General features: G+C 38.8%; 1 protein-coding gene across 10 annotated transcripts in view; it reads left to right on the top strand.

The window, feature by feature from the left end:
- CTNNA2 (catenin alpha 2) overlaps positions 1–27,151 on the top strand; it is a 750,149-nt gene that overhangs the window by 63,369 nt on the left and 659,629 nt on the right. For 5 of the 10 annotated variants that reach the window (XM_039539874.1, XM_039539878.1, XM_039539876.1 and 2 more), the window contains one exon: positions 26,682–26,788. In XM_039539874.1, coding sequence (XP_039395808.1) covers positions 26,687–26,788 — 102 coding nt within the window. In that variant the 5' untranslated portion in view covers positions 26,682–26,686. Of the gene's footprint in view, positions 1–25,078; positions 25,185–26,681; positions 26,789–27,151 lie in introns of those variants that run through there. The other 5 variants (XM_039539882.1, XM_039539883.1, XM_039539884.1 and 2 more) reach the window with 3 other exon arrangements.

The following is a 27,151-nucleotide window of genomic DNA, read 5'->3' as shown; positions in this document are numbered from 1 at the left end:
TGGTATAGATTGGATCAGTCAAACTCCATGAACCTTTGGCTCTATTATCAGCTGACATCACTGGCAGTGCTGTGAAACCTCCAAAACTAGAAAATTAAGCAATGGCTCTTGGTTGGCTCAAAGAGAAGCTTAATTAGCCAATTAGGATTACATGAGTACTAGATAGCACAGGGGACTTTTAAAATTGGAAAGGAGTCTTAGATGCCATAAGCCCTTCATAAATCTGATAAGTTTGCTCCCAAAAAATGTAGTATATTTTAAGTGCTGATGGAAAAACTAAAATAGCTGCCAAATGTCCTTTATTGGAGCAAGTTCATAATCCAGGAAGAGAATTAAAAGTCAATCAGTGTGTTTGTGTGTGTGACTGTGAAGGATTCCTGTTAGTATCCCCACTCCAGCCCACAAACCTTTCCGATGTGTGCCTTCTTGGCAGGCAATTACTGAGTAGTACAGAGGACTCATGACACCACAGCGAGTCTCTTTCTATCCTTTCATTAACTACCCTAACATGACTGAGATCTTGAATTTAGGATGTGAAGTGATATTTTTACTTGGACTGGCTGGTCATGGCAAGATGTAGAGCCTAATGAGATCAGTCATTGTTGTTTCCATCACAAGCAGAAGCTAGATTTGTCCCAGGAAGTGTGAAGCTACTAAAAAGCATAACTCTACCCCCACCTAAGCTTGATCTGGTCAGTAGCTTCTCAAATAAAGAGGACAAGCGAGAAGGCACACGTGAAAGTGTAGGTAAAATTTCCATTTCCCGTCCAGTCCTTGGAAGGAAGAAATAATCCTTTTCCATTGCAGTCTTTTTTTACCCCCAGCTTCTTAAGAGCTATTGTATTCAGTGCTATGTAAGACAGAAAATAATACAGTCCTTATCTTTGACACACAGTTCCCTTGCCAAAGGGTCCCCTGCTCTTAGAAAACTATTCTCGTCTCATACCTGACAAACTCACAACATCAAACGCATTACTTACAAAGTAATTGCCCATAAAGGTGGCATCTAAGGTCTCTAGTATTTATTTAGCATTTACATATTCGCCAAGCCAAGAGGTAGTGTTCTTAGTGGCCAAGTGGAGCTCTTGGAGCCCACCACTAAATTTAGGTAGTGGGCACTTCTCGACAATGTGTATCAATGTTTGATCTGTGCCGCAGCTGCAGCTTGGATTGTCTTGAAGACCCCAGCAGTGTTTGGTTGACTGCCCAAAGGCCTTGCCCCATCCAGAATTGGTTAAGCAGGCCCCACTGATGACCTGGAGGTTGAAGCTGAGCAGGCGAGCAGGGGGGTCTGTGATGAGGAACTGATTGGTGGTGGATTCCCCATGAAGAACCAACCAGTTCTATGAGAATGTCTTGATTTTTCACTGCTATCTTGCTCAAGTGGTCTCTAGTGAAAGCTTGCAACTTACTGATGTTTGTAATCATGGTGTGATGTGTGTATGGGAAATATTTAAGGCATACTGTAACTATATTCAAGTTTACCCCCTGATGGTCTTATAGTTAAAAGGAGTCACCAGGGAGTGACTCAGTGACAGCCTGTTTATGCATGACAGAATGGCCACCCCTCCCTGATCAGCTGGTGAGGCAATGCAGGATTTTATTATATCCCATTGCCCCATCACAGAATGGTCAATGGAAAATCATCAAAGACAAATGTGAGCAGCCAAAACCACTTGGTAGTAAAAAAGAAACATTGTAACAGATGGGATGATTCCTGCCTATGAACAAAGATAAAAGATTGTTTCAGTATAACACCGAGTCGGGAGAGACACTCTGAATCCATTCTCTGATGAGATAATCTTGTAGTGTATGGATGTTTTTCATGAAATATTGGATTCTGGTTCCTCTGAAGCCAGCCAGCTCTGCGACAGACTGAACTTTGGAGGAAAAACCTACTTTATTAAATAAGACAGGTAACTATTAAGAAGTATAGGCCCTAGTTTGTGTTTTTTGATTTTGTTTTGTATTGTAGCCTTTTGCTTCTTATCACTTTGGAATTTCTATTCCGTCTTAAATAAGCCTCCTTTAAATGTATAGCCCAAATAATAAAAAAGTAAGAACTAAAAAAATGCCACTGTGGCTAAACAGCAGAGTAAAAGAGGGCATTAGAGACAAAAAGATATCCTTTAAAAACTGGAAGTCAAATACGGAAACAAAAGGTAGGAATAAATGGTCACTTTTCACGAAGGAGAGAGGTAGATAGTGGGGTTCCCCAAGGATCTGTACTGGGACCACTGGTGTGCAACGTATTCATAAATGATCTAGAAAAACTGGTGAGCAGTGAGGTATTTAAATGAAACTCTTACATTTGACTGTTCCTGACTAGATCCTACCTGTATTTTACCAACTTATTTCCTATCCTCTTTAGTAGGACTTCGAGTTCCCCTTTCAATAAATTCATCCCTAAGGGATGTCTCTCCTCGAATCATGTGCTTCTCCACACCTGTCAGGTATCCCACAGCCCTTAGTTTAAAAAATTCTCTAAAATCTTTTCAATTTTACCTATCAGCAGTCTGGGTTCATTTTTGTCTAGGTGGAACCCATCCTTGCTGTACAGGCTCCTCCTTTTCCAGGAGGTTCCCCCAGTTCCTAATAAACCTAAACCCCTCTTTCTTATACTATCATCTCATCCTCACACTGAGACTTTTCAGTTCTGCCTGTCTTTCTGACCCATGCGTGAAACTGGAAGTATTTCTGAGAATGGTGCCATGGTGGTCTGGGACTTTAAACTCTTACCTAGCAGCCTAAATTTAGTCTCCAGGACTTCTCTCCTTCCTCTCCATGTGTCATGGGTACCTACATGTACCATGACCACTGGCTCCTCCCCAGCACTGTGCACACGTGTATCTACATGTCTTGTGAGCTATACAACCTTCTCAATTTACCATGCTGTTCTCCCTGTCATCACAAACCCAACTGTCTATATTTCTAGTAATTTCTGGCCAAATTCATAGCTTAACGCCAGAAGGGACCATTAGGTCTTCTAATCTGACCTTAAATTTCATCCAATTACCCCTGTATTTAGCCCGGTAACTTGCTTGGCTTGTGTCCTGATCTGTGACATTAGTGTAAATATGGAGTAACTCCATTTAAACTAATAGTGTTATTCCATATTTACACCAGTATGAAAGGAATATCAGAATCTCTCCCCTTATTTCTGGGTTTGGAGAAGATTCTATCCTTTCCTAAGCCTAGTGTATGTCTCCTGTAGAGGTCTGATGCTTACAGCCAATGAACTCTGGATTTCTTGTGAAGATGAGAATATTGTTCTTGTTAAATGTATTAGCACTCAGTGAATTAATAATAAAAGGTGAATATATCATGTATTATTGCCTCTTTCCCTATATGACCTGTATCCTCTTGTGTGAATAAACATAATATCAACACTGCGTCACATTCCACTTCATCATACCCTTGTATATCCTGAGTAAATCTGTTGACTTCACTATTGACATTACTTTGTATTTACATGGCTCTCAGATCAGAATTTGTAGTCAACTCTACCGTTGTGGTTCTAAAAAAACTGCCAAGTTTGCACCTACAATATACAAACCACTCTTCAGAATGTATTGTGATCAGCACATTTTCCATGGTGCTTGATGCTGAGAGCTTAGCAACTGTTTGTTTGATTATTTCAAAGAATGTTGTTGTGGGTTAGTCAGTATTGCTGGGGTGAATTAATGCTGGCTGTAGTACACCAGATGTTAGAGATAAGTTAAAATGCTACTTAATTCATAGACGCCATTGCAGAAAACAAAACAAAAATCTACAAGCTAGCACCCAGCTTAAATTGCTTCTAGGAGAAAGACATTTTTAATTGGCCTTGATTCCAGCTTGTAAATCTGCTATGGTACTATATTTCCTAAATTGGAAAAGTTTGCTTTCCTATATTTGTTCTGATGCAATATGCTCAAATTTCACAATAATGTATATTTTCTCTTATTATCACTCTTGGAAATATTAATATAAATATCAGATACATTCTTACAAATATTTACTTTTGAAGAGTGAAAGTTAGAATTTCTTTGTGGGGTGGGGAGTCACTTTAGATATATTTTGAAGAACTGTTTATTCCTTTCAGACATTTGTGAACACTGAAGCTACTTCATTTAACCCTGAACAGTAATAGTCCCACTTGTCTTTAAGAAAATAATTTAATTGTATTAGACGTTTAATGAGCAATATGTATTTGATTGTTTTTAAGAGTCTGCAGACCAATGCAGATGGGAAAACACAACTAAACAAATTAAGGAATGGATGAAAGAACATAAAATGTTAAGAAGACATGATATGAATTGCTGAGCTGCAGTCTGTTTCAACAGTTGCTATGGAAATTCTTTGTTGCTGGGTTTGTGTTGTGTGTGCAATGAGCCATTGAAACGATGGAAGGGGTTACAGACAGTTGGAAAAATAAAGACGACTAAATCCTGTGGTGTGAAGATTGAGAATAATCTTCAGACTTTTGTTTAGGGTATATAGGAATTTGATATTCATGTGAGAATGATTTGTACTGTTTAAAAATGACTAATTATGCACTTCAATGGGAGTGCAAACAGAACACAATCAAGCGAAGTTTGGAGAATGGGGGGCTTTGCAGTGTGCCCTTAAAGCCCATGGGTTCAGGCTATTTCAGAACAGATGGAGAGTAAGCTGCAAAGTCCAGGGCTCCTGAGAAAAAATCCTGCCCTAACTTTCCTTCTTTTTAAACTGAGGGAGACTTAGAGTGCTGTCATTTATGCTCATTCCTTCATCATAAATACATCATTATCACATGGAGAGGTAGTTTCAAGTAATGGGGCCTTAAACCTATTTAGAGTGTTCTAAGTAAAAGCCAATAAATGATAAAGTTATGTTGTAGATTAACTATAGTGATCGTTGATCCCATGCATGGGATTCAGCTATTTAATGGTGGTGTTAGGAAGTATTTTTGTGTTTCCTCTGAAGTATTAAACAGAGATCTGTCCCTAGGATAAGGTCAGTGTGTTGCATACAATCAGTTATGATTTAAGGGGGCAGAGATAAATGAACCTTGATCCTTCCCATCATCTTTTTCTGTTGCTTTTATTTAAGGGGGGAGGGATAGCTCAGTGGTTTGAGCATTGGCCTGCTAAACTCAGGGTTGCAAGTTCAGTCCTTGAGGGGGCTACTTAGGGATCTGGGGCAAAATCAGTACTTGGTCCTGCTAGTAAAGGCAGGGAGCTGGACTTGATGACCTTTCAGGGCCCCTTCTAGTTCTATCAAATAGGTGCATCTCCATATAAAAGTGATAAATAGCCATTGTATCTTCATTTGCAGAACAGAGATTTTTTTTCTTTTCAGTGATGGTGGTAACCTAAGGATTTCAACAGATGAGAATACAATCTTGCAAATACAACACTGATAAAAAGCATTGTTTTAGAAAAGTTGATAAGTTTTCTAAAGTGAGGTACACTTTAGGAAGCCAGTCCCCCGGAAAAATACATTATGGAAACATTTCCCAACAAGCCTACAGAGTTACTAAAATAAAGTGTGTGATAAGAAGTGAATGCAGATCAAAAAACAGGAGGACCTTTAATTGACTTGGAGGCAGTTCTACTTCAGGATATGCTGTATGGCTTCTTCACCATATATACTGCATCACACAGGCTCTGATTCTTCTACCACTGAAGTCAATAGAAAACTCCCATTGGCATCAGTGGAGCAGGATGAGGTCCATACTGTGGTATGTAAGGTAAAATGCATCTTCATCAATGCTCTATGTATCTGATATGTTCTTTTAGAATTGGCAGAGTGGCAGTGAGTGCTACCTTGATTTGTGGCAATAAAGGACATACCTGTAAATGTAAATATGTTGGATTGACTAGGGTAACAGCTGATGCTTCCAGATAAATAGAAATCTCCATCCACAATATTTTAATTGATCAGACAAGGACAGGGTATTCTTTGGACACTTGATTCTTGCATTTCAATCAAGTTCTCAGGAAAAAATGACCACTTGCACTTGCTGCAATGTTACAGTGGTCTAGCTGAGTTTGGTTTTGCAAAGTTTTGGACTACATGGGTCTGTTGAGATACTGGGACTGGATTGCTCAGAAAATTGACTACCTCAGAATGTAACTGTAGAGGGGAATCATCATCAGGTAGGTCTATTTCCAGTGGGATCCCACAGGGATTGGTTCTTGGCCCTATGCTATTTACCAGCTTTATCAATGACCAGGAAGAAAACATAAAATTATCACTGATAAGGTTTGCAGATGACACCAAAATTGGGGGAGTAGTAAATAATGAAGAGGACAGCTCACGGATTCAGAGCTATCTAGTAAACTGGGTGCAAGCAAACAATATGCATTTTACTATAGCTAAATGTATACATCTAGGAACAAAGAATATAGGCCCTACTTACAGGATGGGAGACTCTAGCCTAGAAAGTAGTGACTCTGAAAAAGATTTGGGGGTTGTGGTAGATAATCTGCTGAACATGAGCTCTCAGTGTGATGCTGTGGCCAAAAGAGGTAATGAGATCCTGGGATGCATAAAAAGAGAAAGCTTAAGTAGAAGCAGAGAGGTCATTTTAACTCTGTATTTGGCACTGGTGTGTCTGCTGCTGGAATCCTGTGTCCAGTTCTGGTGCCCACAATTCAAGAAGGATGTTGATAAATAGGAGAGGATTCAGAGAAGAGCCACAAGAATGTTTAAAGATTAGAAAAGATGCCTTATATTGATTGATCTCCTTGAGTCTATCTATTTAGTTTAACAAAGAGAAGACTAAGTGGTAACTTCATTGTAATCTATAAGTACCAACCTGGGGAACAAATATTTAATAATGGATTCTTCAGTGTGGCAAAGAGAGGTATAACATGATCTAATGGCTGGAAGTTGCAGCTATACAAATTCAGACTGAAAATGAGGCATACATTTTTGATAGGTTATCTAACCATTGGCACAACTTACAACAGGCTGTGGCTGATTCTCTGTCACTGACCATTTTTGAATCAGGATTCAATGTTTTTCTGGCCAGTGTTATACAGGTCATATTAGATAATCACAATGGTGCACTTTAGCCTTGCAGTCTATGAATCTGTACATATGTGCCATCATTGCCATAGTATTGTCACACCTCAACCATGAATATATTTTTGTCTTCACATGACCCCAGCGAGTTGGGGAAAGTATCTCTGGGATTCTACAAATTGGAAAGTGAAACATAGGGTAAATTAGTGTCTTCTCCAGGGTCAAATAAGAAGTGTGTGGCTGAGCTGGGAATTGAATCCACTTATTCTGAGTCCCAATCAAGTTTCCCATCTGCAAGACCAACACAGAAGAGTTAAGTGATTTATAAGATGCAGTCTCTACCATCATTCCAATATTCTATGTTAATCAAAACAGTTTGGTGAGCTTTATTACCAACAACTAAAACTCACTTTATTCAAAGGTCTAAATTAATATTTTAATCTTCTGGACAAGTACTTCACTACTGATGAGACAATGAGGATTTTCTCAAAAGGTTTCCTTTTTTACTGTTAAGTAATTTCTACAATTAGCTTAAAACAAAGGTACTTATTGATGTGGAGATATTGCAGCAGAAGAAATGTACCTGAAAAGCCAGATTAAATATATGCAATGAAGTCTGGTTCTGTTCTAGTTTTCATGGAGGGAAACATAAAATTGGCTCTGTAGAATTTCATTCTCTCTCTTCAGTGAGGTGTAGCGTCTGGGGCACACTTCCTTTAGAATCTGTAGATTGCTTGTGTAACATCCTCCAGGACAGGAGATGGTTTGCTGATCTCTATTCTTGGGTACAAGACTTCTTCTAAGTAATTGTTTATTTTGTTTCTGCCATGAATGAGATTGAAATTTGTACCTGAAACTTTGTGTGTGTGCGTGCGCATGCACATGCTACATAAAAGCTTTTATCTCATAGATACTGAAGGAGAGCCATCAACTAAAAATGTAAATTATGCTGAGAAAAAATTGACAACTTTTAGTGAAATACAAAGAAAAGCATAGTTTGATATTGTACAGCACAAGACAAAGCTGAAGTGGTTTATATCTTCAGAATCCTAAAATGAAATCATTTTCCTAACCTTGGTTTTCTGCTCTTTATTATTTTATAAATCATAGATTTTTTTCTCCTCAAGATCTTTCATAAAGCTTCAGAAAAACATAATTTTGTCTTTCAGTGATTTACATTCTCTTTTCTTAGATGGTGTGGTGGTACTGGAGAGATAATTTCCTCTCTAATTTTATATTCTAAAACAAATATTCATAAGAGAAGATTAGATATAATTAGCACCACAATAAGTATAATAATAACTTATACTGGGTCATATTAGCTACCTTCCCCCCCCACTACATACTTAGTAAGTTAAATTGCATCAGTAAGCTATAGCCCATATCTTTCCAAGATGCGATCTGAGGAATCTAACTCATGCAGAAGTACAAGACATTGACTTGGCTCAAGCAGGAATCTTTTCAGAAGTGTCCCATTAACAATGAGTGGCCAATATAGCCAGAGAACAATGTTTAGTTTACCACGTACTTGGATTGCTGTTACTCACCCAGGCGGGATAATAAATGATTTTTTTTTAAACCATAAAACTTGTATTTTTAAAACTAAGTACACTTTTAAAATAAACCTATTTAAAATTATGATCTATTAAAATAATTTAAACTATTTTTTTAAATTAAGCAGTACATATTTGCTGCCAAGCTTTCAAAGAAAGTCAGACCACTGAAATGGTTGAAGTTGTTGCCTAAGCACCTAGAATCAAAGTTTGTTGAAGTGCTATACCAGCTTTGATAGGTTCAGAGAATATTTTCTTCATTTCAGCTTATTTATCTAGTTCAGTTCAACGCTTTGAATCATTCAAAGTCAAGTAACTGATTGGGAGTTGAAAAAGCAGAAAAGCTTGCTTTCTTCTTCTAACTTATGAATAAAAACTAGGTGAGAGAGGATGAGATCTACTAGTTCTAAAGTCTTGAAGGACATGATGATCAAAAATTGAGTTCAATTCTCTTCCTTTATTTAATAAACCTATTTAAAATGTAAACATGTTTTGATAAACATACTTTTTATTGTATATATCTAGCACATTTAAAAGTACTTTTATTTAGCAAGTAGAAATAGATTTAAATTCAATTAGCAGCATTTTAAATCAAATTCTAATTTCCATCCAAATCGAGCTTGACAAATCATGAGGTAAAAAAATAATCCTCTAGTAAATATATCATTCACAATTTTCTAACAAAATAAAAATGTAAAAAATAAGAAAAATACATCTTATTCTATATAATTGCTTAAATAAATGTGTTTAGATCTAGTGTATCTTTTCATGTTCTCTGTATGTATAAATATCTCCTGTCTGTGTGTTCCATTCTATGCATCCGAAGAAGTGAGCTTTAGCTCACAAAAGCTCATGCTAAAATACATTTGTTAGTCTTTAAGGTGCCACAAGTACTCCTGTTTATTTTAGTGTATCCTCAGTTAGCAAAAAGTACGAAATTCAATGTAAAGGCTAGATCTAGCTGTAAATAAACATGTTTTAATTATTACCAACCAATAAAAATCCACCTTTGTTTAGGAAAATAAGTAGAAAGTACAAATGCCAAACAAGATTAGCCTGGATTACTTAAATTGAGTTAAATCATGATTTAAAATTTAAAACATTCCACCCTGGACTCAACACTTTACTTTTCTCATTGAAGTGTGAAATTCTGTTCTAGCTCACTAGTCATTTTGCCATGGCTCAATCAGTTTGACTGGTGTGTTGGGAAGAAATTGTGTGAAACTGCGGTTTCATATTATTTCAGCTCAAAATCTGAAAAACCTGTGCTGTTTCAGCTGAAAATTGCTTTATGGTTTTGTTGAACCTGACAACTGCAGGAAAGTTCTAGTTTTGAATCCACACAAATAGGAGTAAGTGGGTGGATAGAGAGTTTTGAACAGAACAGAACTATTATTTCACTCAATTTTCTCTATAAACACTTTAACTGGTCCCACAGTCTAAGAAATAGGAGACAAATATGTATATTGGAAAACAAGTAAGATCATCATATTTAAGTGCCAACGACAGAAAGTGATGTGTCTTATGTATATTGACATTATAAAATTGCTTTAAAATATTTTTATACTCCAAATAGTTTGACCATTCACAGACCCTTCTAATGTGATATGGTCTGTTTTGAAAATTTGTTAGTTAAAAATGGTTTCAGATACTGCATTAAAGTTTATCCATTTTTTTTAATTGTTTAAGTTTCATGAGAAGTTGTTTGCTAAATATTTTTCCTTAATTTCAAGGAACACATCTCATGTTTTTTTCCCTGCATTTTTCAGTCAGCTCAATACTAACATGTCCCGGAGCCACCTGCCATTTTTTGTGGGGATATTTTTAGACATTTATTTATTTATTTTTGGTATGTGAAAGGCCACCACATACAAATAAACTAAAAAAAAAAGAATTATTTTTCTCTGATTTTTTTTATTTAAAGTAATTTTAAGTGCAACTTCAGACAGTAGGGGGGAAAAAGATCAGCCTGAAGTAATTTTTATGCAACAGTAGACCTTTAAGAACAGCATCCTGAAATTCACTCAGAACCGTTTATCAAAAGTTTTGAATTACTGAGCCTGGTACAATTTGGAATTTTTCATTACAATGTTAAACCTCTCCTAGATTTTACACAGTTACGTTTGAACCATATAAGGGCCACTGGCTTCTTCCTGCCTCTGCACTCAAAATACTGCTATTGTTTGACTTTGTTATATTTTATAATATGGTACTGTGGAAAGTTCCTGTATAAAATAAATACTTGGCACTTTTATCATGCTTTTCAACACTAGATTTTTTTTAATCTGCAAAGCATTTTATAAAATAATCTACACAACTCTCCTGTCAGTACAATGGGTAGGTGTAACTATCTGTTTTGTACATGGAAGAAACTGAGGGAGAGAAATTAAAGTGTTGTTATTATTAGACTACTGTTTGCAAAAATGGCAACATTTTACTCAACTCTTCTTCCTGTTATATTCTAAATCACATCTACTTATTTTACTAATTAAAATCAAACTTTTATTCCTGTTAGCATTGCTTAGCCAATATTATTATGAATACTGAACTAGATATTGAATTTTCTGGCTTGTGCATCATCAACAGAATTAATAGAATCGTAGTACTAGAAGGGATCTCAAGGGGGCATCTAGTCCAGTCCCTTGCACTCATAGCAGGACTAAGTATTATCTAGACTGTAGAATTGTTAGCTACATTTCAAATCTTTATTTCTGGTAATGTTATATATTGCATTTATGTATTAAGAAAAATAGAGGGGTAGTTTAAAAAAAAACAACAAAAAACAACTGCACTATGAATGTTACAGGAGAGTTCTTCACATGCATTAAGCACCTTTCCACCCACAAGTTTAGAGGAATCTTCAAGCATGTTCAAGCTATGGATTGTAAAGCAGAGAGAGATGTAGGCAGGCATCTTAAAGTGGCTGAATTTATTAAACAGAAATATGAATATGACTGTTAATGCAAGAAATAAACTGGTGGAAAATCAGAAATATCAGCTCCTTTGTGTAGATATAAAACATATAAAGTTGTTTGATTTCATTTTTTATTTGCTCCCTCCCCAGTCTCATTAAATGTATATACTAAGTGACTTGTGATGTTTACAGTTATTTAATGTGAGATTACAGTACAAGTTTTACTGGGAACCACATGCTAGTTATTTCTAAAATTGATTAAAATAACTGTTCTGGGGGATGAGATGGCTCAATAATTTGGTAATGGTCATAGAGCCCTTCACCCCTAGGTCAGTGATTCAAATCCAGCCCAGATCTGTAGTGATCTGAGCAATGACCATCAGATGGCTGTTGATGGTCTATTTGGACAAGTATCCACATCAGTAACAATAGCTGACATTGACAACTTTGTTGGCAATGTCAGAGGGCTAAGTGAATGGGCATGATAACTTAACTTTCTCTTGACCTCTCTGTAAGCATTTGGACTCACCGCCGCAGCACCTCCTGCTGGTGACTTCTGGGAATTAGCTAATTCCAGCTCCAGAGCGCTCTCTGCAGGCCAGTGATCCACCTTACCTGTGGACCCATGTCCCTCCCAGGACCCCAGTGCCCCATTTACCTGGGGTGCTGCCCCCTGGCAGTAACCCCTCACAGCCTCACAGTGTCCACCTCCCAGGGGAACCCCCACCCACTATCCCCACTTTGCCTCAGTGTTTGGCTACTGCCAGTCCCCATCTAGCCTGCCCCCTCCCCGGGGCAGACTGCAATGCAAGCCACTCATCATCAGCAAAGGGGGCTCAGACCTGCTGCCTCTGCCTACCCATGGGCTGCCCCCTGCAACTCAATACCTAATGGGCCTTACCAGGCCTTCAGCCTGGGGCTTTCCTAGGCTGGAGCTCCCCGGCTCCCTAGGCCTTTCCCCAGCCCTGCTCCACTCTAGATTCCCTTTTTGACACTTTGCAGCCAAGCCTTTCTCCCTCTACAGGCAGAGGGAGAGTGTCTGGGCCTCTGGCTCACAGCCTTTTATAGGGGCCTGATTGGGGCATGGCCCCAGCTGAGTCTACTTTCCTCCAATCACCCCAGGCTTCTTGCCCCAGCCACAGCCCTCTCCTGGGCTGTTTACCCGCTCCTGCCCTGCAGTGCTTGAGTCATTCTGCTACACTCTCCAAGTGGTCTTTCTGGATCTGGTATGAGACATATAAATAATAATAATAAAAAAAAGCAGTTTATCAATGAAAGGTAGTGGATTGACTGTATTCGATAAAGCCTGTTGTCTACAGGTGGAGATAAGTTGCTGGTTGTGACCTACAAAGCCCTAAATGGTCTGGGGCTGGTCTACCCAAGGGACTGCCTCTCTGTGTGGGATTTCTTTCTGCAGTTTTGTATAAGAACATTAGAAAAGTAAAAGCAAGTAGGTACAAACCGTAGCCTCGAGATTGTTTTCATGGTTGTATTCCATGACTTTTTTGGGAGACATTGTATCTACAGAGATATTGATGGTATTTTGTTCTCCTTTTTTATTTTTATTTTTATTTTTTATTATAATTTTTTTTTAGAGAGGGGTGTGTGTGTGCACTGCATGTAAATCTTGGTATTGAGTGGAACCAGCCTTGTTGCCAATAATTACTGACACATTAGAAGAATTGCTCATCGACTTTAGAGAGCTTTGGGGTTTTTTGTTTGTTTTATTTGGTTTTGGGGTTTTTGAGGGGGTCTGTTGTTGTTCCTAAATCAATTCATGCTGCTTAAGTGTACTATGTGCTCCCTTTCTCCACAATTTCTCAGCTGGTTGCATAATATTATCTTAATTTTTCCTATCTATGTTCAGTGGAACCAGTGCAGCTAAATATCAATAATGTGAACCTACTTGCAATTTGCATGAAGTTCTTTATGAAATCCTCTCTCTGGTCAAGTCTTCATTTTGTCTAGTTTTTCAATAATTTATTTTGAACTACTTTGTGTTTCTTTCTAATACCTTTCTTTCTGGGGTGAATTTTCTTCCAGTCCTCTCCTTATCTTCAGAATCAATACCCTTGTAGCAAAGTATATTTAATTATCTTCATAACATCTCTCTGTTAAGAAGTATCCCACTTACTTTTATTGGCTCCCTGCTAGAAAGCAGCCCACTGGTATTTCCCTAGTTTTCTTAAACAGCTAAGAGGGTGGAGCCAAGCTAATAGTATGAACATAATATTTCTGGACTTGGTGGAGGTAGCATCACATAGCTCCATGGCTTCACTGCTTCATCATGGACCCTGTCCATTTGATTGAGCTCAAATGTTTTACACTGAGCCCGCCCTGCCGAGTGTTTTGGTTTGCAGTAGGCATAGCAATGATTGCAGTAGAGTAAATCCTATGTAAGGGTAACTCCTCATTAAGGCACAAATTGGTACCATTTTCCTTGAAGTTGCTTACCTTGCTTCTTATTGAATAAGGTATGGCCAAATGGAATGAAAGAGCATGCAAACTGCCTGTATCAGAGCAGTGATTGTAGTGGTGGGGGACCCTTTCACAATAGTTATATATGTTATGATGCTTGTAGACCAATAACCCAGGAGTGTAACAAATCCATCCTCTTCAAATTAGATTCCTCCAAAGTTTTTTTTTTTATTAAGGACCTATCTGATTGTAGTGATTTAGCACATTGTGTGCACTCTTCCATCTCTGAATACTTATCCTTTAAATTAAGAGGACTGCATGCATTTCCTGGCTCACTGCTTTATCAAGTATCTTTTCAATAGATAGCGGACTGCCCCATACAAGAGAAAACAATACTTTCATTAGCTTTAACACCTTTTAGTCAGCTTTATTCCTTCTCAAAATATAGCTATGATGTTGCTCCCAAGTTGTATTTCAATATTTCAGAAGTGCCTTAGAAAACCACCCTCTTGATAGAATCCCTAGCTGGGCAGAAAGGTCGAACAGACCAGAGGAGCAAAACACCTTATGAGAGTTCTAGAGCTTCCTGTGATGAATTGGGATTAAATTAAATAAAACCAGAAAATTTAAGATGAATATCAGGCAAACTTCCTGTCACTAAAGACAAATAAAGTCAAACTAGAGGGTCTAATGAGTCTTTTCCATCTCTAATTTCTGTGATTATATTATTTTTTTAAGATTAGCTGGAGAGAAGTGAATAATTATAGAATGGTATAGTTGGACTCCATCACAGACAAGTCCTGGCATTGTACTTTAGAAATGAATATGAGAGTTTAGGCTCTCTTGAGCATGGGCTCACTAACAATAGATTATGTCAAAGAAATCTAACTTCTTCGAAGGAGAAGAAAAATTTATGAAAGCATGACAATGGATGTGAGTTACCTGGATTTCAGTAAGGCTTTTAGTAAGTTGTCCCACAGGTAATTGATGAACAAAATGATAAATCTAGATATCAGCACCGATGAGAAAATATGTGCAAGTTGGCAGGAACAGTGAGGAGGGTTATCATTAATGGCACAAAATCCTCCTGGAGTGAAATGACAATTGGGTTCCCACAGGGTTTTATGCTGAGAACAATCCTGTTTAACATCTTAATTACTGAGTTGGAAAATTGAACTACTGTATTTGCTTGGTATCCATACTTGCAGATGGTACTGAAGCAGGAGATAGTTGACACAGTGGTGAATATAGTGAAATTGTAGGAGCTTTAGGACTTGTTAGATAAATTGTCAGATGAATAAAATATTCTTTTAAATCCAGGAAATGTGTTGCTTCTGGGGTGAGAAGAACAAAAAAGTGAAATACCAATTAAGTGGATTAAATATTAACGAGACAGCAAAAAGGCATGTAGAGGTGATATGAGCCATATCAGTATCCTAATAGAGGGGATAGGTTGTTTTAAACAAAGAATACATCTTAAATCTAAAGAAACATGATTTATTTATTTATTTATTTATTTATTTATTCTTCTTATTATTATTTTTTTGCATTTCTGCATGGCACTTCTGCATATTTCTGGAACATTGTGTGAAATTTAGATAACTTAATTTAAAAGATCTCTAGTTATTAGAGAGACCACAGAGGAGGGCAATGAGGTTGGTTGACCTAAAGATATGGAAGTAATCTTTTTTGATGAAAGAGATGCAGGGAGACTAAGGTATGATTTCATTCAAGTCTTCAAATACAGGAATTTAGGAGTAGGCACAGTGATACTTATAAGGAAGTGACCTCATGTTTTCACAAATAAAAATTTGAGCAAGAAAGGTTTAGGCTACATATCATATGGAGCAGGTCCTCAAGGAATCAATTCTGAAGCACTTAGAGGAGATAAAAGTGATCAGGAACAGTCAGCATGGATTCACCAAGGGCAAGTCATGCCTGACTAACTTAATTGCCTTCTGTGATGAGATAACTGGCTCTGTGGATGAGAGGAAAGCAGTAGACGTGTTATTCCTTGACTTTAGGAAAGCTTTTGGTGTGGTCTCCCACAGTATTCATGCCAGCAAGTTAAAGAAGTATGGGCCGGATGAATGGATTGTAAGGTGAATAGAAAGCTGGCTAGATCATCGGGCTCAACAGGTAGTGATTAATGGCTCCATGTCTAATTGGCAGATGGTATCAAGCAGCGTGCCCCAAGGGTTGGTCCTAGGGCTGGTTTTGTTCAATATCTTCATTAATGATCTGGAGGATGGTGTGGACTGCACTCTCAGCAAGTTTGCAGATGACTCTAAACTGGGAGGAGTGATAGATATGCTGGAGGGTAGGGATAGGATACGGAGGGAACTAGACAAATTAGAGGATTGGGCCAAAAGAAATCTGATGAGGTTCAACAAGGACAAGTGCAGAGTCCTGCACTTAGGATGGAAGAATCCCATGCACGGGCTACAGACTAGGGACCAAGTGGCTAGGCAGCATTTCTGCAGAAAAGGAAGTAGGGATTACAGTGGACGAGAAGCTGGATATGAGTCAACAGTGTGCCCTTGCTGCCAATATGGCTAACGGCATTTTGTGCTGTATAAGTAGGAGAATTGCCAACAGATCAAGGGAAGTGATCATTACCCTCTATTCAACATTGGTGAGGCCTCATCTGGAGTACAGTTTTGGGCCCCACACTACAAGAAGGATGTGGAAAAATTGGAAGGAGTCCAGCAGAGGGTAACAAAAATGATTAGGGGGATGGAGCACATGACTTATGAGGAGAGGCTGAAGGAACTGGGATTATTTAGTCTGCAGAAGAGAAGAATGAGGGGGGATTTGATAGCTGCTTTCAACCAGCTGAAAGGAGGTTCCAAAGAGTATGGATCTAGACTGTTCTCAGTGGTACCAGATGACAAAACAAGGAGTAATGGTCTCAAGTTGCAGTGCGGGAGGTTTAGGATGGATATTAGGAAAACCTTTTTCACTAAGAGGGTGGTGAATCACTGGAATGGGTTCCCTAGGGAGGTGGTGGAATCTCCTTCCTTAGAGGTTTTTAAGGTCAGGCTTGGCAAAGCCCTGGCTGGGATGATTTAATTTGGGGATTGGTCCTGCTTTGAGCTCCTGCTTTGATCTTGTCCAACCCTGAGATCCTATAAGTCTATGATTTTAGAAAGGGCTTCTTGTAGGAGTTGTTAACATTTGGATCATTCTACTGTATGATATTGGGAGCACAAATTATCAACCACTTTAAAGCAAAGATAATGACTACTTACTACACTAAGTACTTTATAAACGCCATAGCTAGATATTTTGAATAAAAAAAAATCTACAGTAGTTAAACATGCTTACTGAGTAACAACGTACATCTGGTGCAAGGTGTGAGAATGAAATAAATATTCCTTTTGGTTGTCTTAATCCACACATTTTGTCTATCTACTTTAAAATAACAGGGAATATTGCATTGATATTACCAAAAATTGATGAAAAGTTTATGAAAACTGGTCCATACTGTGAAATATGTAGATAATGTAAACATTCCATATTCATGAAGGTGCTCATTAACAATAAATAGAAATTTAGGGCCAGATTGTCTCCTCTTTCTTCTGTGAGGGGAGGCAATTTGTGCTAGGGTCAGACTGCATTGCATGGTATACATTCACCCAACTCAGTCAGTAATCCATTTCTCAATGTCATTTTTCACAAGGATCTGATCCAAAGCCTATTGACTTCAATGAGCTTTCCATTTGGCTCCAATTTGGCTGCAGTAGAACGGTTGTGAGCTCAGAGATATTGGTCCATTAAAGCCCATTAGAACAGGTAGAACAGTTTCCATCTGAGGTCATGAGAGCCTATGAGGCTAAGCTGCTGTGTGTGAATGAATAGTGGTTAGTGGTCCAGGATAAGACTGTCTAGTGTCTAAGTGATATAAGAGCCTTCAATGGGACTTAGGTGCTTTTCAAAATGAGACTTAGGCCTAAGCCACTGTAGGTACTTTTGAGACACTTTTCTCCTCAACTGTCATAATTATTTTTTGAACAGAATTGCATTCTTATGTGCATTGCAGAAAAAAAAATAGACATAGGAATTTTACATGTTCTTATGTTCTTACATGTGGCTATTTAAAAACTAGTTGGAAAAAATTAAACAAACACTGACAACTTGACCTTATTTTTTTCCCCTTTTTTGTCCAGCAATCACTCTCTAATTGTTATTGACTTGAGCATCTGGCCATGCCACCCTCGTGTGTATGTGTGTGGTATGCATGTAACCCTGTTTAAGTTTTTTTCTTCTTTAAATTTATGGAGAGAAAAGGCAGCACACATAAGAAACAAAATAAACAGGTATGTCAAAAATGCGGAGTTCAAATGAACAGAGACAAATATCCCTCCAAACCATCCTGTCCCATCTTTTAATTTTCTTTTTTAGGTAAGGTGGTTTGGGCCTCCCATGTCAACTGCTGTTATTTCAGTCAGATCCACTGAAGACTGTGCTTGTCAGTGACTGATGACAGGTGCTCCTACCCACAGGGTGTTTCTCCTCTCTGCCTTCTTCTGTCATCTTCTTTTCCTTCTCAGTGTTTGTATCTTTCATTCTTTCTGTCTACCTCTTTCTTTCAGATTTCCCTGGATTTTTTTTACCACTTCTTGCACAGTTACCTTTCAGATTCTTTTTACTTTGTGCCCTCCTCTACTTTAAGTCTGATTCTTTTTGTCCATCCATACCCATTGTGACACGTAGCACAGTCTACTGGATTGAGAAAAAGGCTATGAACCAGGATCTTTTGAGTTCCAGTCCTGGCTCTTGCACTGATGCATAGTGTGACTTTGGGCAAGTCACTTACCATCTAATGAGATATAGAGAAGCTAAATTCCTTGGAGGAGGAAACATAGATTCTTAAAATACATATGCCTCCAAATAGGGTAGCTACATTTCTTACAATATTTTTCTATTAACAAATACAAATCAGGTAAGCAGAGAACACTTCGTTTGTGACTTACACTCTGAGAGTAAAGGATAGGGTAGTGGCAAAGGATCACACTTTGTGTCAGAGAATCAGATTTAGAATACATTTACTACATGCCATACACATTTTTAAAATAGCATGGCTTTTCTAAATATAAGATGTGGAGTTCTCAAATCCCTTATAAAAACTTATTTAAAGTGCTGTAGAAATTCATTTAAAACCATATGTCACAACACACTTAGGCATGAGCTGCTAGGTGAGAGATGGGAGGTTGTTGATAGTATGGAAGCAGAGCTAAAGTTGTTTAGTTTATCTGAACTGTGCACTTTCATGCCTCCCAATTATTATTATATTTTTTAAAACTGCAGTGTTCCATTAACAAATTTTCTAAATGCATTAGCTGTGTGTCTGCTCAACCTTAACTCTGAATGAACTGTTTGTTGTTTTTGTCTGGGATATTACTTATTAATCTACTACACGGGACTGTTGAGAATTATTTAGTTCATATTTCCACTGGGTTTTGAAAATGTAAGCCTTTATAAAAAGACTAAGGTATTATTTCACTCTTGCTTATTGCAACTCTCTTGTTACTCTTATTTCTATTTTTCTTCTTTGTCCTTCCTGTCTCTTTTTTTTTTAAACAAACAAGTATCCTATGCCTAACATTACTGTAGTAAGGCCTGGTATGAGGCCTCTCATACAAGGCCTCTCATACAAGGCCTTATGTTTCAGGCCTTCTTCTTACTACAATTATCTTCTTCCAGTAGTAAATGTAGTGTTAGGAATACAGTTTTGTTTTCCTCCACTACTGTCACTAGGGTCATCCTTCATTATTGCTCGTCTTTTGTGTGCTTTTACCCTATACAGATGCTCCCCAACTTACGCAAGCATTCTGTTCTGGAACACCTTGCGTAAGTCTAGATTTGCATGAGTCGAGTTTGCATAACCCAGGGAGCATCTGTACTATACAGATTTCATGGGGGAGACCAGTGTTTCTCAAATTGGGGGTCCTGACCCAAAAGGGAGTTGCAGGGGTTCACAAGGTTATTTCAGATCTGGGTGCCAGTACCATACCATGCCATCCTTACATCTGTGCTGCTGCAGGAGGCAGCTCTGCCTTCAGAGCTAGGCTCCTGGCCAACAGCAGCACAGAAAGTAAGGGTAGCAGTCAAGCAAACCCCCCTTTACAATAACCTTGCGACTCCCCCCCCCAACAACTCCTTTTTGGGTCAGGACCCTACAATTACAACACTGAAATTTCCGATTTAAATAGCTGAAATCGTGACATTTAAGATTTTTAAAATCCTATGACTGTGAATTTGACCAAAATGGACCGTGAATTTGGTAGGTCCCTAACTATGTGTAGAGATATGTTTATGGAAGATTGTGATTTGGAGACACTCCCGCAGAAGGGACAGTGTTGTGAATGTGGGAATTTGGAGATGTGCCCTGGAGACAGGGCTTGGGAACATAGCATGGCTGTGTGCAGCAGTTCAGCAGAGAGGCTCTCCAGTTTGTTTTATTGAAGTTTTATTCCTTTCCCATTCACTAATTTGTTATTTAATGAACCCCAAGATAGTTACACTGTTGATGAAAGCAACCCATTGTAGTGTGGTAGACTCGAGTTTGATTTCTCCCTGTTTTCCATGAGTGGAAAAGACAAGTCTCACATACAATAAAATATGTCAATGTTTTGTTTTTAAAAGCTCAGGGTAGTGTGGACCCATGCAGAGTTCCACTGACATTAGGATTCTGCCCGGACACAGGGGCCCACACTACCATGGAAACAGACACAGAGTGGTGCAGGAGCAGGAACAAGGGCAGTTGGTTGACACTACTGGCAGTGGGAATGTTCCTAACCAGATAGTGATGCTGAGCAGACTGAAGAGACTGCTTCCCCTAAGAGCCTATATATCTACCCTGGAATCATGTGGGTGAGTCCTCGCCTGTGATTGGCTGGCATGGGGCCTATCACAAGACCTGCAGGTAATTGCCTCTGATGTCTCATCACACTCTCTGGCTCAGGGATTTCCACTGTTGACAACATGCTACAAGATTCAAACTTGAAATCATGCGCCGTCAGCAGAACAATAGCGAATACGTTTTTCAGTCAGGTTTTGTACTGAGGAACTGCATGTCCTCTCCAATAAACATTTAGAAAGATGTTGGTCATAATTTAGTTCAGTGAAACTTACTTTGAATAAAGAGCAGCACATACCTGTAAAGGTACAAGTGTTGACACCCAAACTAACTTCAGCTTTCAAGAAACATTGGATTATTATTTGTCTAACTACATTGTCAATATAGACTTACAAAATAGAAATAAAGTTTTGAAAAGCAGATACTCCTAGAGAAAAGCAAGAAAATTAAAGTAACTTGGAAAAGATTGTAGGCAATGTTGAAGCCGTGTTGGTCCCAGGATATTAGAGAAACAAGTGGATGAAGTAATATCTTTTACTGTTGGTAAAAGAGAAACTTTTGAGCTTACACAAAAAATATTACTTCACCCACCATGTCTCTCTTGGAAAAAAATTGGCTTTCTTTCTGAGCTGGGAAATAAAGATGAAGAGAGAATTTTTCCTAACAACCTTTTCTCTCCCACATTAAAAAATAGCATATTTTATGTTTAAACAAAAATATTAATTGTATTAAATCTTCTGGTTATCCTCTATTGATAGATAGCATAGGTTCTCTTCCTTATACATAATTGGTTGGCACAAATGTGGTGGTGTCATGCTGTCTGGAGTGGCTCATGGCCATGAGTGCCTACCTCAGGGCAGACTGTCTAAATCAGGGCAGACACCCAAACTGGTGGTATGTTTTATAATTAGATTTCACCAAGACAGTGCACAAGTGAATTCCTAAAATAATGCAATAGTCTTATAATGGAGTCACAGACCGTCCCCTTAAACACTGGGAAAGCTAGTCTATGCAGTAAATGGTCACTTGCCCCAAAACCCAGAGAATATTCAGGTTGCACCCAGTGCCAACAGACCAGTTACTCACCCAGTATTTGCTTCCTAAATTTCACACCAAAGACAATGTCGGAAGTCAATTCTATAGCAAATTAACTAAAGATTTATTAATCAGGAAAAATAAATGAGAGTTATTGAGAGGTTAATACAAGCAAAATATATGTACAGGTGAGTCACAGTCTATAATTCCAAATGGTAGCAGAGAAGAAGTAATCTGCCTGTTTCTCAAAAGTCTCTCAGGGCTACCCAGAATAATTCTGGGGGTCTCTGTATTCTTGTTTGGTTATTCTGCCCCGTTAGAATCCAAACAGTCCAGAGATGAAGGATTTTTCCTTGTGTCCATAGTTATAGCTTCTTGTCACAGAAAAACAAGTTGACACAGTCACTACCCACGTGGGCTCTTTCTTTGATGATGCGGAGAGAGAGGAAAGCATTTAGAGTCTTTGGTCGTCATACATGACCACTTTTTCTGAAATATGCAGGGATTAGCACCTTCCTGCTATAGTCCTTCATTTGCATTACCCATTGGGTTATTTAGTTACAGAGTGTTACAGAGTGTCACAGGGCACTAGTTCAGGCGGTTCCGCAGTCATAAACACACTCCAGACTGTTTATCATTCACTAAGGTGTGCATTTATTTCCCTCTTACATCACCAGAACATGCAACATGGGCTTATAGCAAGGACAGACTTCCCTGTAGCCCTCACTCTTCAGCCCAGCCTCACTCTCTGAGTTTCCTTCTAAGTTCCTCTTGAGCGCTTTCCTCAGTTGCCTTTGCTGCATGTTTCCTCTCCTTATATTCTCCCCAATTACCTTGTTACCCCAGTGATTATCATCCAGGTGGTCACAATCTCCCGCCAGAAGGTGTGTCATGGTTAAGGATATGATTCAGTCATGGAGGTCACAGAAGTAATGGATTCTGTGACTTTACTGGAGCTCCATGACTTCAGCTTCAGCTGTCAGAAGCTGGGGCTGGAGTCAGGGTTGTCAACCCCTCACCCTTGGTTTCAGCCAGGGCTGGGGCTGTGTATCCATCCATCTCTGTGTCTATGGCCAGTGCTGAAGATGGCTGTGTGCCCCCTTGGTCCCCTGCGTCCAGAGCCTGGGCTGTGCACCCCCTTTCCCCATTGCAGCTTTGGTCCATGCCAGAGCCAGGTCTGTGCATCTCCCCTCCCACGGCTTCAGCTGTGGCCGGAGCTGGAGTTGCTGCTGTGTGTCCCTGCCCCATGGCTTCAGCCAGGATTGAAGCTGGGACTGTGCTTTCCTCCGCCCCGCTCCTCCCCACCATGGTGGCGGGGCTGGGGTTGTCAGTCACACCACGGGGCTTCAACTGTCATTCCTTCCCTCCCTCCACCCCATCCTCTCTCCCCTCGTTATTTTTAGTAAAAGTCACATGTCATGGCTCCCATGATTTTTTTTTTTTTGTATATTGCCCACGACCTGTCCATGACTTTTACTAAAAATAACCGTGACAAACTCTTGACCGTAGTAATTCCCCCAGGCTGCAGCACTTTCAGTTATCAGGGATATATAGAATGCAAGTGTTCATTGTTACATTATAACATGGGGCATAGTTGAGTGAGAAAAATACATGCATCATCCATCTGGTTTCCAGTTATGCATTTGTAACTGTTCAGTGAGGCCTAGGGCCTTGGCATAAGCTGGCGCCTGGTCTTCCAGTGTCCCACCTGGCCTAAGTGCATTGGAATACTTCAGGGCTGTGAGGTTCTTGTGTTTAAATACAATATGTGAAGTAATGTTTTTGCTTGTTTGGGTAGAAGAGATAACAGAATATGATCAACAGACTATTCCTTGTTTGATTGTTTTTCCGTCTTGGAAAGAATTCGCTATGAGTTGCAAGGAAAATCTTTAATCCTTACAGATTATGCTCAGGCGTGTAACCCCTATTCACTCTTTTTTTTTTCATTTTAAATTGTTCAGTTAGCATTAGTGAATGAAATAGAATGAATAATTATTTAACTTGACATTTTTGTTCATTTTGTTTAACTGTGTTAACTTTGCAATCAGGGTGGATTGATTTAAATCAAGGCAATTTAAGTCATGATTTAAATCACAAATTGGAAAGCCTTGATTTTAATACATTTTTTCATTTGTACTTTAGTTATTTTCTAAATAACAGTGTTTTCTCATTGGTTGATATAACCATTAAAACATAGTGATTCACACCTAAATGGAGTCTTTATACTAGATTTGGTACATCTTTTTGCTATCTAAAACAGTACACCATAACCATCTACATTTATTTAAGCAATTATATTGTTTAATATTTTAAGATTTTTATTTATAGTTGATTTTATTATATTAGAAAATAGTGAATTATATAGTGCTTATTTACTAGATAATTAATTTTAGCTCATGATTTGTGTTACACGGCATTAGGATAGTAACTGCAATTTAATTAAACACACAAAACAGCTTATAAAATTTATTTTTATTAAAGCAACCTTAAATGTTTTGGATATATAAACTTCTCTTATCAAAACATGTTTCACATTTACAACTAAATGATTTACTAAAGGAATAGAAGGATTAACTTTAGACAGTGAATTAAACTGATTATTTCAGTTCAACCTGGAGAAATTTTCAAATATGCCTGGATGAAAGTGACTGGAGCTTAAGTTTCTACTCACCTATTGTGACGGAACTGGGACTGTTCTTAATGTGGTCTGTGAATGCTGAGTGGGGAGTGTTGGCTTGGGAGGATGGTCTGCACTGGGGGATGGGAGACTGGCCTTGAGGGAGGATACCTGAGCATGTAATGTGAGAACCCAGGAAGGGGTTAGAGGCCAGGTGACATCTCTGCCCAGGAAGCTGAACAAAGGTGGGGGGAGGAGACGCTGGGGAGGAGAGAGTGGCAGGAGCTGGCTGGGGAATGAAGGGAAGCCCGGACAGGGCTCTGACCCCCTAATGGGGCTGTGGTGCTCCTGGGACCCCAAGATGGATCTAACTGGGGGGAATCCTGTTGTCTGTGCCTGCAAGATCTGTCTGGGACTGTGTTCCTGTCGTCTAAACAAACCTGCTTTACTGGCTGGCTGAGAGTCATGGTGAATCACAGGAAGCTGGGGGTGCAGGACCTGGTGTCCCCCCACACTCCGAGACACTTATGTCTCTTGAAAATGAGAAAACAGTCTCATAAGTTATTTAAGCTGTCCTTTAAACTGTTAAAACTAGTAGATCTCATTCCTTCCCATCTCATTTTTATTCATAGACTGGAAGCGAAAGACAAGTTTTCCTGCTTTTTCAACTCCCAATCAATTTCTCAGATTTAAATGAATTAATCCAAATGAAGACAATATTATTTCTGTGCCTGAAGAAGAGGCTACTACTGTCAAAAGTTGGTTTAGCACTTCAACAGACTTTTGTTCCAGGTGCTTAGCTAGTGATTTCCAGTGGTGTGTTCAGTGATGTGACTTTCTTTAAAACTTCTTCAGCAAACGTGTACAGCTTTAGTGGTTCTCCTCAAGCCCTGAAATTTATTATGGCTGGCATGACCATGGTGATTATTAGATGCCCATGTCAATCAGCATCATGTTCTTCTGCAGTTAGGCATCTACCCTGATACTTTTGGTGGAGAATATTGGCAAAAATGAGAGACAGGAGGACCATTTTTGCATGTGCAAATTATAAGGAGCATGGATTAGTTAGGTTCTGCAGTATTATGCTCTGCTTTCATATTGGCTTATGATATATTTTAGGTAGTGTGTGGACAAGATAAAAATCTCTTTGTCTCTTGTGAAATGCCTTTGGTTTGCATTTACGTACCTGTGGTTCCGAGTGGTAGTTAATGGGCAATGCAACTCTTCTGAATGACACAGAGCAAGTCCTTCCTATTTCATGTCCTTCCTATTACAAGTCCTTCCATCAGATGTTGCCTGGTGGTGGGCAATGTTTACAGTACCAAGTGCTATGGATTGCACATTTCAGGGTAGGTGCCTGAATGCCTCTGCTTTTGTAAATTATAATGTGCCTTTCATATTACTCAAATACATTCCTTTGTGGTTTAGTGTAGGCAGTAATTAGTGTGGATTAAAAAAAACATTTTAAATGTCTGGGTTAATTAAATATAGAAGGCTTTATTCTGATCTCAGCTATACAAGACACTGTAAAACATTATTATTGCTACTTTTATTATTATTTATTATTGTTATATGGCAGTGCTCATGCTATGCTAGGCACTTTTCAGAAATTTAAAATGGGATAGATCCGAACCCAGTGAGCTCACTGTCCAAAGACTGGTAGGTAGACAGAGGTTAGAGGAAGAGGAACAACAAATGGTTAGCTTTTATGCAAGTCAACATAGTAATGCTAACCCCAAACCTTCAAAAATTCTGAGTTAGCCTCTCCCCAGCAAATCATGAGATTTTTTTTTAAATAATAAATTTTGTTTCTTTTTATAAGTGTTCTGGGTTTTGAGCCTTTATAGTTCACATTTGCAAGCTGTTCTCTGCAGTGGTGGAGGTTGTAAACATCCCTTTTTTTTTGGTAAATAAATACTGAGATTTTCACGTAATTACATTTTTGCAAGAGCGGAGGCTTTCAGAAAAACATCAAATATTGCTGGACTAATGATAAAATTACAAGAATTGGCAGCACTGCAACTAGATCAAATGTAGGCAGCATGACAAAAGTGGGTGTTGAAGGAGTTCAGAGAGAATGTAGCAGGAAAGGGACCTTGTGAATGAATTCAAACATAGTGTGAAATTTGCGGTGGGTTTTGTGTACATATGGGAGGTAGGTAAGTGATGCAGGAATATTTGTTGTACATCTTGTGTGCACAGAATATGTAAGTACTCCTCTTTATGTAATATCTAAAAATATACAGACTGAATAATTTACATAGGTTTATGTAATTTTGTCTCTTCTAGGGAGCATGACTTCTGCAACTTCACCTATCATTTTAAAATGGGACCCCAAAAGCTTAGAAATCAGGACTCTTACAGTAGAGAGGCTCTTGGAACCACTTGTTACACAGGTAAGTTGATTGTTTTGTACAGTGGTCTGTGGTGAGATGTTAGATGGGGTGGGATCTGGGGGTACGTCTACACTACGGGATTATTCTGATTTTACATAAACCGGTTTAGCAAAACAGATTGTATAAAATCGAGTGCGCGCGGCCACACTAAACACATTAAATCGGTGGTGTGCGTCCACGGTCCGAGGCTAGCGTCGACTTCTGGAGCGTTGCACTGTGGGTAGCTATTCCGTAGCTATCCCATAGTTCCCGCAGCCTCCCTCCTTGGAATTTACGGGTTGAGATCCCAGTGCCTGATGGGGCAAAAATCATTGTCGCGGGTGGTTCTGGGTAAATGTCGTCAGTCACTCCTTCCTCTGGGAA

This window comes from Mauremys reevesii, linkage group 5, assembly GCF_016161935.1.
Source record: "Mauremys reevesii isolate NIE-2019 linkage group 5, ASM1616193v1, whole genome shotgun sequence".
Classification (NCBI taxonomy): Eukaryota; Metazoa; Chordata; order Testudines; family Geoemydidae; genus Mauremys; species Mauremys reevesii.
The sequence above is the reverse complement of the archived record's forward strand: the minus strand, read 5'-3'. Positions and strand labels throughout refer to the sequence as shown.